Source organism: Dipodomys merriami, unplaced genomic scaffold (assembly GCF_024711535.1).
Source record: "Dipodomys merriami isolate MVZ:Mamm:240054 unplaced genomic scaffold, mDipMer1.0.p SCAF_29, whole genome shotgun sequence".
NCBI lineage: Eukaryota > Metazoa > Chordata > Mammalia > Rodentia > Heteromyidae > Dipodomys > Dipodomys merriami.
The window spans coordinates 104,740-120,084 of record NW_027204381.1 but is presented as its reverse complement, the minus strand read 5'-3'; the positions used below and the strand labels follow the sequence as shown (position 1 = coordinate 120,084).

Genomic DNA, 15,345 nt, shown 5'->3' with positions numbered 1-15,345 from the left:
CTAAAAATATTATAGGGCCATAAAAATGACAATAAATGTATTCAAGGGAAACTCCTAATCTTATCACTTTACTACCTTGGTGACCTATTGGTTCAAATTAACTCATTTTCATGGAGGGCCTTCGGGTGGGCAGCTGTGAGGCTGCTGGGTTAGCTACAGGAAGTTGCAGGCTGGCAAATTTCATTCAAATATAAACCTCTAAATTTGAGTACCTGGCATTGCAGGATCCTGTTGTTTGCAGTATGCAAAAATAAAAATTATATACCATCTCTCTTGGTCAAAAGCTAAGGGCTCTCCAATATTCATTTCAATACTATTTCTGGCAGATTGGTGGAGTAAGAGGCAACTCTATGGATGTGGTATATTGAACTAAGGAGAATGGAATATGAGCGTACCCTTGGCATGCAGAATGACAACTTGCTTGTGTGCCTAGGGACCCTGACTTAGGATATTCTCTCTCAACCTATGAAATCTGAGAATGGGACAGAGAAGTAAGTACCAGCTCTGAAATCTGGCCAGTGAAAACTTTCCCCAGTCCCGCACAGACCCTTTCAAAGTCTTCTAAATTCTGCAAAATAAACTAAAGCGATGAATTAGCATCGATTTTCATATTGAGTCTTCTAAGCATTTCCTGAACCACCACAGAGGGGAAAGAGCTAATTAGAACTGCAAAATAGTGAATTAGCTGAAGATGCTCTACATCATCATGATGATGGCAGGTCACAAAGGTTCATCAAAATTTGTCAAATTTTCACCAAATTGTATATCTAAAATTTGTGAATTTTATTAGATATAAATTACATCTCAATAAAGCGGACTCTTCCCCAAAATAGAATATCATGTGAAAGATCAGGGACACACACACACACACACACACACACACACACACCAGACAGGACCGTATCCTACCTGACCCTTTTATGTAATTGTATGATCTCTCTGAATGCCCCAAGACTCGTTTATATTCATTTTTCTAAAATGGTAATACCTTTAAGCTTTTCAAGTTATTGAAATTCTTGGAGGCAATCAATGTCAGAAAGAGTCTCTGAAATCAAACAGTTCTTATTTGATTCAATTCACTGCCATACCTGCATACAACCCCGTCCTGGAAGGGAGCATGTGTATTTTCTCAAACCTTCCCCTTCATGGTCAGTTGAAAGAAAACAGTGTTACTTCTCTTCTGGAGTTGTTGTGGGGATTAAATAAGACAATACGTATTGTACATCGGACCTTGAGAATACCCAACAACATACTTATGAAACGACTACACGAATGGCTTATGAATTACTTTTGTTACAATGTAACTCTCTCCTGGGGAAATGTTGAAAATCATGGAAAATTAAAGGTAGCATGTCATGTAAGCACCAAGAAGTATTACACCCCGGTTTAATATGTAGGGACTCAATTCTGCTCCAGGGAGATGATGGAAAGAGAGGAGCTGATCAAGATGCATTGTACTCATAACCTGATAATAAAATTTTAAAATATATATATACTCTTGGGACAGATTAGAGACAATAGAAATAAGTCAATATTTGAGCAGTGGGTGAAAATTCTGCAGAGTTTTTGAAAGACATGGCTCCAGACATGTAAATACATTCCAAACTATGCAGTATAAGTTTTTTTTTAATTCAAATCAAATTCTAGATAAAGGCAAAGTATGTTTAAAGCAATCCAGAAGAAAGATTGCTGCCAAGAATAACTGCAAGATTAATGACAGTTCTTTTTTCATTTTGGAAATGCATTTGATACTATTATCTGTGCTTCTGATTTTAAAAGTCTTACCTAGAAATAAAAGTAAATGCATAACAATGACATGTACAAGACACTATGTTGAAAACGCACTTTACAACTGGGTGGAGGAGGGAGGAGTTGGGGAAATGGGGAGGGAAGGGATAGTAGGGGAAAAACAAAGGAGGAGGTTACAATGCTAGATAGGAAATGGACTCATTACCTTACTCATGTAACTGTAACCCCTCTGTATACTATTTTTACAATAAAAAATTAAATAAGAAAAAAAGAAATGCACATATTAAATAACAACAACAACAAAAAGTAAATGCAGCCAGCCCTCAGAGAATTGATTTAGGATCTTCCAGACCCAAATCTCATTCTCAGGCTTCTTGCTAGCCACTATGGAAGTCAAAGACTGAGGTGGGGGGAAAGACTAGAAAAATCACTATTGTAAAGCCAGCAATAGTACCTTCCAAGAACAACCTCAAAAGAAAAATTTTTTGTGTGTATATGCCAGCTGTGGGTGTTGAACTCAGGTCCTGAGTGCTGTCCCTGAGCTTTTATGCTCAAGGCTAGCACTCTACTACTTGAGTCACAGCTCCGCTTCTGGCTTTTTTTTTTGGGGGGGGGTCCGGTCATGGGGCCTGAACTCTGGGCCTGGGTGCTGTCCCTCAGCTCTTCAGCTCAAGGCTAGTGTTCTACCACTTGAACTACAGCGCCACTTCCAGCTTTTTTCTTTTTGCTTATGTGGTGCTGAGGAATCGAACCCAGGGCCTCATGCATGCAAGGCAAGTGCTCTACCACTGAGCCACCTTCCCAGCCCATGCTTCTGGCTTTTTTGTGGTTAATTAGAGATAAGAGTCTCACAGGTTTTCCATCCTGGGCTGGCTTTGAACCATGTACTTCAGAGCTCAGCTTTCTGGTAGCTAAGATTACAGCTGTGAGCCATCAGCACCCAGCTAAAAGAAATTATTTTTGTAGGTCTATAAAATCTAAAACAGTTTACCACCAGCACCACCTATCCTTAAGGAATTTTCTTTTAAAAAAAGTGTTTTAGAAAAGCAAACAAGTATAGAAAGTAACCATGAAAGTAGTAAACACATGAATAAGTCAGATCTAAAAATTACTGAATATAATAATGATTAATTAATACTACTTGATATAATGAGGATAGCTAATGTATGGAGTATTCATGTTAAAAAGAACCAATTTAAAATATTTTTTAAATGGCAGATGCATGTGAATTAGGAAAGAATCAACCTCAGGTTCTTATCTTTCAGTGGGAGGGTTAAGAGAGTATTTATAGCTTTGTTAAAGCTGCCTGGTAAACTTTTATGGACAGCCATAAAGAGTAAAAATAGTGTGTAATTCCCACAGTAGATAGAAGGCAAAACTATAGAGGAGAAAAGAATACAGGAAACTTCCCTTTGGGTCAAATAATAAATATAGTCAGGTGCCAGTGGTACACGCCCATAATGTTAGCTCCTTGGGAGACTGAGTTCTGAGGACCACAGTTCAAAGCCAGCCCAGGAAAGGAAAGTCCATGAGACTCTTATCTCCAATTAACCATAAAAAGATGGAAGCAGAGCTGTAGCTCAAGTGGTAGAGAGCTAGCTTTAAGCACCAAAGCATAAAAGCACCGAGCCCAAGAGTTCGAGCCCCATGAACAGCAAATCATCATCATCATCATCATTAGAAAAAAAAATCTGCTAGGTTAGTGGTTATAATTAAGCCTGGACAGAAAGAGGACAAGAAGTATAAAGCGATGCTAGAGACTGTTGTGAAGGTGGAGGGGACTGGCACAACCAGTGCAGAGCCTGGGCTTCATCCCCGCCCGGGGTAACAGAGACAGAAGGAGGCAGACAGAGCTGTGCCAGCTGATGGCTGGTCCTGAGGGCAGAAGATGGAGCTGTTCAAAACATGGAAGGTCCAAACAGGCCTGAGAAGTCCTGACACCAACTTGGGTGCACTTTGCCTCGCAGAAGACCTCCTCCAGCTTGACCAGTGCAGTTCAATGAGAGCAGAGACAGAGAGAAGGGAGAATGGTGGATTCTCCCCGAGCAGTACCAGCACAGCCACCACTCCTGCAGACCCTACTCCTGCGGAAAAGGAGGCTGAGGCCAAGACCCACAGGCACAGAGGTTAGAGCAGCCCTTCCAGACAGGGGAAGGAACTGGAGAGAAACGCTAGGCAAGAGGGCACTGGCAGCCTGGGAAAATGCATGCAGACAGCAGCATAGCTATGGTTTCATTGCGCAGATGTTAGGAATCCCGATCTTACCCACTTTGGGCCACCGCACACTGAAGGGTTCCCTTCTGCCTCTCGAACATACTAATTTAGCTGAGTGTGGTGACAGAACCTGGAATCCCAGAATGTAGAAGGTAGAGACAGGAAGATCCTGACTTTGAGTCGAGCCTGAACTACATACTTGTCTAGCATGAACAAGGCCCTGAGTTTGATCAACAACACACACACACACACACACACACACACACACACACTATTAAACAGGAAAACACACAAATCAGAAGACATTTTAGAAATCTATGCCATACTTTTGACAAGACATAAAAAACACACATTTAACAGTAATCTCACATCTACACCCCTGGTTTTACTTTCCAGTTTTCACTATCAACAGCCAGCTAGAGTCTGAAAATAGTAAATAGGAACATCCAGAAACAATTCATAAGGTTTACATTGGGAGTGTGAAATCTCATGCTGTTCCCCGCTCTGTCCTGTGAACCATACCCTTGTCCAGTGTTTCCACACTGTATACACTACTTGCCCATCAACCACTTAGTACCCTTCTCATTTATCTAATGGACTGCCACAGTATTCATGGCTTATGATCAAGTAACCTTTAGTGTGCTTACTTAATCATGGCCTAAAGAGCAAGAGTTGTGATGCTGATCATCTTATTGCAGCATGTTATTATCACTTTTATTTCATTGTAGTGACTATTATTCTCATGGACCAAGTGACATTTTCCAGCCTGTGGTCTGACATTGTCCAGTCTGAGGTCCCCAAATGTTACCCAGAGGGTATGAGGTCTGTCACTGGATAGTAGCTATATCTGGAGTTCATATTATGGAAAGATTTAAGCACTGAGTATACAATTGTACAAGACTGTATAAGGTCTCTGACAATCTTTGTGACTTAGTAGAATCATCAGGTCGAAAGACTGTATCTGTATTTTCCATTGCCTTTTCTCCAGGACATCTTGGAGTCAGAATTTGCATATGTATAGTTTAAGATTCTGCACAACTAGCTACCTTTCCTTCAGAGGCCAGCGCAGTCAGCACCCCTTCCAGGATGTATTCTATACCCCTTCCCTGATGCCAGCTTAAACACCCACATCACCCCTCCTTCCCTGCCTGTGATACTTCTCCCAGGACCTCCCCCTGCATTCCTCTCCTAAAACTTCAGCAACAAGTGACCGAGTCTGAGGTGGCTTCAACAACAGATACTTACTGTTTGGAAGCTTGATACTTGGAATCAAGATGCTGGCAAGGTGGGGTTCTTCCACGGTGCTACAGAAGAAACATTTCTCACTCCTCTCCTTCTCGTTCCTGACAGTTGTCTACCGTCCTCTCCTGTTGATGTCTGTCACTCACTTTGTCTTCACACATTCCTCTCCCATGTCTTTATCCATGTGTTTTGTCTCTCCTTTCAGGGGGCATTGGCTGTATGAGATTTAGGGTCCCTCCTAATTTGCATGACTTCCTCTTACTTTAAGTCATGGCATCTTCAAAGATGCTATCTGTAAATGGTAAATGGTACGTTCATAAATGCAAGGAACAAACCAAGCTACAACATCTCCCTAATGCCTCATGCTCAGGGGGCTGTGGATTGTTTGAAGGCTGGGTGTGTTTAGTTATGTCTGCTGTGGATCATGCTCTATTCTGGACAATTATGGTAAAGCACAGTCAGGACCCTCACACGCGGACATTGAAAGACTGTCCATTCAAGGTTGAATATATCTGTGCACACTTACATTCATGTGTAGCTAGTCTATGTTTGATGGAGTATTAAGCAGAAAAATAAAGCACAATGGTAACTTATTTCATCTCACCAGGTATGTGAACCGGAGTCCAAGCTTTGGTCTTTGATAAAACTCTCTTCTATTTTTTTTTTGAATTTTATTCTCAGTTAGCACCAGAGAGAGAGAGAGAGAGAGCAGTCCTTCAAGTAATTACTTCTGGCTATCACAAATTAAAGTTTGGAAAGTATGTTCCTAATTTCTAATTAAGCCCAAGCGTGTACGTCAGCAGGAATCCATGTGCTGTGTTTTCCTTCTAGGGCAGCGTCAGCAGCCCCCAGCCTCCGTTCTCCCAGATGCCAGGTGAGTTCTTCCACTCCATGAGCAACAAACTCTCCTCTGACCTTTCACGGAGCATTTGCATTACCTTGTCCTTTCTTTCTTTCTTTTTTCTTTTCTTCTCAATGCTGGAGGTAGACTCCAACCTGGAAGATGCCAGGCAAGCACTCTGCCACTGAGCTACACGCCCTGCCAAGCACTTCCATGTTTGTTGAACAGCCTTACGCCACTTCCCCATTTTTAAAATAGCTACCTTTAGATTACGAAATCAGGAACGAGAGGCCTCATCCACCATCTCTGAGTTTACAATTCATTACGTCTTGAAGGCAGGCTTTTCGTCCCCTGCCCGAGGGAAGGCTCCATGACACATTGAAGCTAAGGCAGTAGCAATTCGTCCTTTGGTATGGTTTCCAGATGTTGAGGACTCTCCCTCCATGATCTGATAAGCAACAGGGTCTTTTCTGCCCAGCCTGGCTTCAAACCCTGATCATCAGATCTCAGCCTCCTGAGTAGCTAGGATTAGAGGTGTGAGCCACCAGCTCTGGCAGGAACATTTTTAATATAGTGTTGAGCGCCCCCTCCCTCTTCCTCCCCTTCTCCCTCCCTCCCAGATCTCAAAACTGAAGAAGGCTTTCATACCTTCAGAGCTGCAGAAGGAAAAAGGATGCAAGCCACTGAGGATCCTACATATGGGAATGTCTGTGTTGACTTTCCTTATTCCCAATCAGATTTGCCGTCATTGATTGCCTCTGCTCTCTTCTTCAAATGACATTTCTGTTGTTCTCTTTCCATCTAGAATCCCTCTTTCTCTTTGTTAAGGAGAAGAGAATGCTTAAGGGGGCAGAGAGGATATTTTTAAATCTCCATTAGTGTTTTGGTTGGGAACCTGGAAATACAAATGACAGGCTAGAAGTATTGTTTACATAGTCCTCATCCTGCTCCCAGCCTTCACCTCACCTCTGGATACAAATTTGTGACAAGTCCCCAAGTCTCATTTGTTGATACTAACTTACTGATAATAACATTTTGCACAGATTTTCCCCCCCAGGGAAGTATGCTTATAATTAAAATTCTAACCACCACCTTCAAATGTGTGAACAGATTGGAAGTTTGGGGGTACAGAATTTAAATTGAGAGTGGAGTGTGTAGAATCGTGCTAAAGGTTTATCATGGGGAATTTTGAAAGCTGCTTCTGAATGAATAAATTTACATATAATATCAGATACAATATTATCTACTGAGTTGACAGACAATGTACAAGATAGGAGCTTTGCCACTAGGAAGCTTGCAGGTAGATGGAGAGAGAATAATGAGTGTAATAGAAAATTGCACACTGTGTGGGAGCCAAGTGCTCCGTGTGCAGTCTCGTGTATGACTGAGCCATGATAGAAAAGGGGAAAGGTCTCCACCCGTTCGGCTTGGGTAGGCAGGGTCAAGCTCAGAAGACCTCCACCGCTGAAGGGGGAAGGTCAGGGAGACAAGTCCATAAATCTCCTCAAGTCAGCTTTTGACACCTCAGAATGTTGGCGTGGGTATTAGATCACATCTACCCACGTCTGAAATACTTAAATGGGGCTCCAAACATATTCTAAATAATATCCTTCCAAGCTGGGTGGTAGTGGCTCGTGCCTGTAATCCTAGCTACTCAGGAGGTTGAGATCTGAGGATCACAGTTCAAAGCCAGCCCGGGCAGGAAAGTCTGTGAGACTCTTATCTCCAATAAACTACTAGAAAACCAGACCCAGTGCTATGGCTCAAGCAGTAGAGCACTCGTCTTGAGCTGAAGAGCACAGGGACAGCGCCCAAGCCCAGAGTTCAAGCCCCACAACCGACAAACAATGACAACAACAACAATAATAATAATAATAATAAAATATCCTTCCCAACTGCTTAGCATACACATTTCTTCTGGAACCATTTCTTTATACATCTCTTTTGTTCTCATTTTAATTAGCATTTATAATATATATCTTACATGTTATATATTATATATCATATATATCCCATTTATATTATATAATATATAACATATATAACACATATATGATATATATTATATATCTAATAGATATGTGACATGCATTATATATGATATATTATCTAGATCATATTATATATCATATATATTAGTTTTAGACCTGGACTTCTCTGTGGCATTTCCACATTTGCCTCCCCCAAGGGTAATTATGTAGCAAGCCCTGTCTACCTAAATGTGGAAGTACCCTGGGGGAGGGGGAGCTTGAGCAAGAGATTCAACATGGCCACAAGAGGGCAGCAAATAACACCAGACTCAGCAAAGCCAGAGAACGGTTTTTGAAGTCCTAAACTACCTTTCCTACAGCCATATTATTCCAAAATAACACATGCATTGATGCCTGCTAGGTACAAGACACCCCATGTTAAAGATCCATACAGCCAGGCACTGGCAGTCTCTGCCTATAATCCCCGATACTTAGGAGGCTGTGATCTGAGGATCACAGGTGATTCTTACTTCCAACCATAAAAAGCCAAAAGTGGAGCTGTGACTCAAGTAGTAGAGCGTTAGCCTTGAACACAAAAGCTCAGGGACAAGACTCAGGCCTAGAGTTCAAGCCCCAGGACTAGTTTAAATCTTTTTTTAAAAAAATCCATACATTATCCTTGCTAAAGGACAATCTGCAGAAGAATTAGAAAACAGAACACACCCTGCTTCTGATTTCAGGCAGTGCTAAATATGATCTAAAGATAAAGTATTTCATGTAACAAGTCAGGAGCAGCTTCTTGTGAACAGTCCTGTGTATTGTACTGACAGAGCTAAGAAGCTAAGCAAAGATGTTTTTCTATATGTTTTTTTCTATGTATGTGTGTATTTATTTATTTATATATTCCAAGGGATTCTTTGGCTTAACTCTTTCAGCCCATCCCCTTGCTAGCAAAGTGTCTTAGCATCTAAAGAGCACATGAAATGTCTGTCTGGCAGCTGAGTAAATGAACAGTGACTATAATATTTAAATGGAACTCATCTCTAAAGGCAGAGTTAACTTGAAATGTATCCATTATTTGGACCTGTAACAGTTAAAAGAGGCAATGTAGCAGGGTGCTGGTAGCTTATGCTTGGAATCATAGCTACTTAGAAGGCTGAGATCAAAGAATTATGGGTTCAAAATCAGCCCAGTAGGAAGGTCCATTAGATTCTGATTTCCAATTAACCACCCCAAAAAAGTCAGAAACAGAGCTGTGGCTGAAGTGGTAGAGCACTATAGCCTTAAGGGGGGGGGGGGGGAGTTTAAGGATAGTGCCCAGGCCCTGAGTTCAAGCTCCCAGGGACAACATAGATTATACCGTTTTCCAGACATCGGCCTATTTCTGTGTTAACATCAGTGTCAACATCAGGCACTTGTTACTAACATGTCACAGGGCAAGCATTAGGGAAGCTCTGACCTTCCTGGGAAGAAACTGTTGTCCATTTGGTTTTCATTTGACTACAGGCTCACCTGTCATGTCAGGTTACTATGGTGTCCGAAGATCGTTCTTGTCTGACTCAGATTTCCACAGCACGAAGCCCTTCTCCAATGACATCTACACCTCCAGCGTGGCAAAGTCCTTTCCCTGCGAGTCCTCAGTGGGGCAAAGCCACTCGGCGCTGCTGGAGTCCTACCTGGCAGAGCCCTATGGAGACCATCGCCCCCCGGCACTGACCCCAACCCCGGGCTCCCTGTTCAGCGCCTCACCCCTGCCGCCGCTCCTGCCGCCTCCCTTCACTGGTGACCCCACTTCTTTTGTGTTGGTGAGTATTCTTATTTCACATGTAGGGTGTACGGGGAGGTCAGAGGTCCCATGGACCTGGCCCTACCCCTGGTCTTGGTGATAGGTTGAGTGAGGTCAAATCAGGCTCACATGGAGTCCAGACTTGGTGACTGGAGGTTCGTCTAGTGTCAGAGGTACCAGGGCATGCCAGCTTTGCCAGGGTATCTCTTGAGGGAGTCCACGTTAGCCACAACAGTAAGAGCATCTAGTGATTAACCACAAAAAATGTAAGATAGAATTTACAGCCACTCTCTTAAATGCAAGTCCCCTCATTCCTCAGCCTAGAGGGAAGGTATGTATGCTGCTGCTACCTCTGGACCAGCGAGGTAATGGTCCATAGTCCACACATTCGGGTTCTCCTATTTCTTCCACCACGACCACCATCTTCATCTTGCTTCCAACAATTCTGCCGGCCAGAACTTTGTTTTCTTTGAGCCTCCCAAAAATATCAGTTCAAAAAGTCTGAAGGATCCTAATGCTGCTCTTAGGAGAAAACTGGAAATCCTCTTACCACAAAGGAATGAATCTCTATCAAGGTGGAATTCTAGACAAAAGGGAGGCAGGCTAGTAGTGAGAATTAACATTATTGAGTATCTACTCTATGCCAGGAAGTTTTCAGTGTCTCTGTTCCCTTCATACTTGTAGTAGTTCAGGAAATGTTCCGGAAGCTCCATTTTACAGAACAGCAAAATGAAGGGCTCAGAGTCTGGAGGGAACCGGTGGCCCAACTACACGTGAGCCCAGGTCACCAAAGAGCAAGTCAAGGAGACAGCTACCAACACACACCTCTGCTCACCTCCAACAGACTGGCCCTCTCCAGCCAAAACGGGACCTGAAACTAACTTTCCTTAATTGGTAAAAACTAAGCTGGGACCTGGAATCATAGGAGACCACAAAAGAAAGCAAAACAGTAAAATAATCCATGTTGATTCTGTTTTTTTAACCTCACATTTTACTCCTTTCATGTTATTTTTCTGGCAATCCGTATATAGATACATATATACGTATATATACACATATATGTATCTATGTATATGCATATGTATGTACATATGTGTATATATGTACATATAATTGATACATTTATATATATATGTGTGTGTGTGTGTGTGTGTGTATATATATATATAATCCCAGAGTAAAGAGGAACCAAAACCTTCCTTGCTAGTGGCAGATGCCTGAGGGTTGGTGGGCTTCATCAGCAAGGAGGGGAGGGGGCATCGTGCATTTGCAGAGCCTCACCCAGTGAATAACCCAGTGACTTGCTCTTTTCCTCAGAGGGACTCATGGGAGCAGACCGTGCCTGATGTTCTCAGCCAGCCGGACCCCGCTGACACTCTGCAAGCCTTGCCACCCAGCTCCGGGTGCCTCACCCAGCTGGAGTCGGGTAGCAGCGTCCCGCAGCCGCACAGGAGCTCGGGCTGGGGGTCCTCTCTGGCTGGCCCTCAGCCCTACTCACTCCACACACTGGAGGATCTGCACCACACACCGGGGTACCCCACTCCACCTCCGTACCCCTTCACCCCTTTCATGACAGTATCCAACGACCTACAGCCCAAGGCGGTGGTGTCTCTCTCCCCTGATGAGCAGTCGGACACCTCTTCTCTCCATGACCCCTCACCTTGGACAAAAGAAGATGGGAGCCTGGCCTGGGGGTCCTATGAATGCCGCCGAGCCTACTGAGGCGGTAGATGCAAGCAAGGACTTCCAGGCTCTTCTTTAACTGGTTTAGGTATGCCAACTCATCTGGAATTGCATTTCTGTAGAAGCCATGATACCACCTTTTGTTCATGGACAATGGCATTGATTTCTGATCTTACCCACCTCCACCCCTCTGAAACACACCACAACATTCATGATGTCTGTCAGGGACAAATGTTGAAATGAAAGAGATTCTGAAGGCCAGGGCGCAGTGAGGCCTTGCTCATTCGGAATCTCCTGTTCTCTTGCAAGTATCATTTAGGGCACTGATTTTTTTTATTCTTAAATTCCATTAAAACTTTTGTGCAGATCAGAAAACATAGTGGTTTTCCTATCTGATTGTTCTTCATCATAAACTATGTGTCTTCTTCAGTAACAAAGAATGGAGACGGTATAGTAAGTTGGGGCACATAAAACTCATTTGACTGTTACTTTAAAGAGTGAAGTGTTAACATACATTTCCCTCATTACAGAGACCTACAAATAAATACAGCACTACATGTAAATGCTTTATTGTCAATAAAATAGGAAGGTGTCATGAAAGTGTGGGGTTTTTTTTAAATACAATGGTTTTAGCTCTACCTTAAGCTCAAGATATCCAAAATATTAGTCCAATTAAAAAAGTCACAACTTTTCCTTCATTAAACTAAATATTCTCTCTTCTCTCTCCCTCCCCTCTCTCCATTCCCCCTCTCCCTTCTCCCCTCCCTCTCTCTTTCTCTCTCTCTGTCTCTTTCTCTCTGTCTCTGACTCTGTTTCTCTGTCTCTCTGTCTCTCTCTGTCTCTGTCTCTCTCTCTCTGTTGAAATATTACTCCATATACCAGAGTGGCTGGATAAAATGGGTATTTGGTACTCATACAAAGACTAAACCATTGAAAAGCAACAGTCTACAGGATATCAAGAAGCCAAGGGGCTTTGGGGAACAAATTATCAAGTATGACTCAGCCACATTCTATCCAGCATCTCCTGACTGTGTGAAGGACGATCTTCATTGTTTATTGATGAGAGGTGTATAGCTCTCGAACATTATTCTACCTCATTCAAGTTTGATTGGGGTAGTTTCCTCTGCCAGATCAAGGCTAATCACCACCAAGCCATGCACCTGTCTACAAGGTCATACTGCCATAAATGCCTTGAGCACACTTGACTTAGCAAATGCACCAGTTGTACCTGTACCTTTCCTCCTACCTTCCCCATACTACCTTCTCTTTACTTCCTTCCCACACCTTTCTGACCCCTCTGATCCCTTCTAGCCATCTTCTGGAAGCCATCTGTTGCCCAAGGCCTGCCAATACCATCTCAATCCTATCCTCTGTTAGTGCCTTCTACCTTACCTCAGCTAGGTAGCTGTCCAGGAATTCAAAGCAAGAAGTTAATTCCCCCCACTTAGATGTGAATAATAGATACTTTTCCTTCTCCAGCCTCTGAGGGTACTTCCTGCTTTAGCAAATGCTTTCCCAATGTATAGGGTACCTGCAGAAATGCTCTGGTAGAAAGCCTTCCTTCATCTCACACCTGAAGCTCCTTCCTGGGAGAGTGGTCCTGGGAAAGGAGAGGAAGAATGAGTGTTTGGCCACTAGGTGGCGGTCTTTCAGGTCCCCTGTCCAACCTCCCAACAGCTCCTTTATGGCATCCTGGCATATACATATATTTTCTTTTTCTCTTGAACTCCATTGTTAACTGTCAGTTGGCATGAAATCATTGTGCAGATTTATGGAGGGGGCACAAGGTCATGTTGTGACATATGCATGCATTATCTAATGATCAAATCAGAGCAATCAACATATCTATCACCTCAAACATTTATTGTTCCTTGGTAGTAAAACATTAACAATCCTCTCACTGGGCCCTGGTGGCTCACACCTGTAATCCCAGCTACTCAGGAGGCTGAGATCTGAGGATCACGGTTCAAAGCCAGCCCAGGCAGGAAAGTCCATGAGACTCTTATCTCCAATAAACCATTAGAAAACTGGAAGTGGCATATGGCTCAAGCGGTAGAGCACTTGCCTTGAGCTGAAGAGCACAGGGACAGCGCCCAGGCCCAGAGTTCACGCTTCATGATGGACAAAAAAAAAAAGCAAAACAATCCTTTCTTTAATTATTGTAATTTTTAAAGTAAAGGAAAATATCCTCTTCCACCTTTATGGGACCATATAATACATTATCAATGAATTTAATCATCCTACTGTGAAGTAGAGTACAAAAACATTCTTTCCAGATGTAACTTGGTACCCGGCTGACCACTTTCTCCCATCCCACCCCCGCTCCACCTTCCTCAGCCTCAATACCATCTTCCATTTCTATGATATCAACATTTTTAGATTCCACACATGAGATCGTGTAATATTTGTCTTTCTGCAACTGGCTTGTTTCACTCAGCATTTGTCATCTAGATTCACCCACATTGTCACCGATGACAGAATTTTATCTCTTCTCCTGGTGGAATAGTATTACATTGTATACTCACAGACCACTTTTTGTTTATTCAATTATCCATTGATACAGGTTCATTCTGTATCTTGCCTCTTGTGAATACTGCTGCAATAAACATGCCAGGGTAGATATCTCTTCATATTATGGAGATTCTTTATTTTCCAAAGGAAAAAAGAATTTGAGACAAAACTGATCTAGCAAATCCACCACTGGGAAATATTCTCCTTCGTATTTTTCCCTGCAACGAAAGGTGACATCTCATCTGGGGGAACTTTGTGCCTGCTCAGCAAATGTTCTACCACTTCAGCCATCGCTGCAGCCCTTTTGGCTTTAGGTTATTTTTTTCTTTTTCAGACAAGGTCTTACACTTGGCCTCCAACCTCAACCCTCCTATCTCTACCTCCTGCATAGCTGATATGTTTGCCACCATGCCCCCCCCCTTGTTCCTTGAGATACAGTTTCACTAATTATTTTGCCCAGGCTGACTTTAAACCACCATCATCCTGTTTCCACCTCGCAAGAAGCACTGTCCTGTCTTCAATCCCGATTCCCCAGTATCTGGATCAGAACCATCTGTCACCCAGCAACTACTCAGATCTGTGCATCAGCCTCTGCATCAGAAAGAAGGAACATGGCCCTCTGCAGATCAGAATCTGAGGTCTGAGGGCCCCAGAGTTACTTCTCCAGATTAATTGTGTATATTTCATAACTACAGTCATCTGCTATTCACCACTGGTTACTAAGTAGCAACAGCATGATCATGTTGGTGTAAATAACATCAATGCGCCCACATAAGCTTCAATGTTGCTTATAATACGAACTAGAAGTTATACATATCTCATGAACTCTGCATTTATCTACTCATATATTATGTTCCTGCATCTTAAAACAACACAGATGTTTGGTTTTCAGATAGCAGGGTCAAGTACATTGGCCTTGGAAATACATGGATTGCAACAGTGTCTACATCCATTTTAAAGCAGCTAACCCCTTTTGCAGTATTTGACAAGATAGAGAGAGAGACAGAGATGTGTGGCATTCACACGCCAGTATGCCACTGAACATCTATTTCATCCATATGCCCTAAAAAGGGCTCAAGGGAGCAGGTGTGTTGCTGAAAAATTCCAAGTTGTAAATTACTTTTTAAAAGAATTTTGCTTAGCTTGACAATGTGTTGTTACATTTCCTATATATTTTATTTGGGTCCTATTTTATTGTTCTGGAAATAGGTTATTACAAAATGAAAACGAGCCACCAAATGATGACCTGAAAATTAATTACATTTCCCTATTTTATTTCCTATTCAAGTACTCCCCAGTAAAATTCCACTGCATGTGGGGACCAACCATACCGTTCATGCACATGGGAA

The 15,345-nt window shown here is 42.7% G+C and overlaps 1 protein-coding gene across 1 annotated transcript in view; it reads left to right on the top strand.

Moving 5' to 3' along the window:
- The window catches only part of Pou2af2 (POU class 2 homeobox associating factor 2), a 35,536-nt gene extending 24,012 nt beyond the window's left edge, over positions 1-11,524 (top strand). Inside the window, exons 3-5 of the mRNA XM_070038074.1 lie at positions 6,037-6,079; positions 9,523-9,821; positions 11,120-11,524. Coding sequence (XP_069894175.1) covers positions 6,037-6,079; positions 9,523-9,821; positions 11,120-11,524 — 747 coding nt within the window. The remainder of the gene's footprint in view (positions 1-6,036; positions 6,080-9,522; positions 9,822-11,119) is intronic.
- Positions 11,525-15,345: the final 3,821 nt, after the last annotated feature.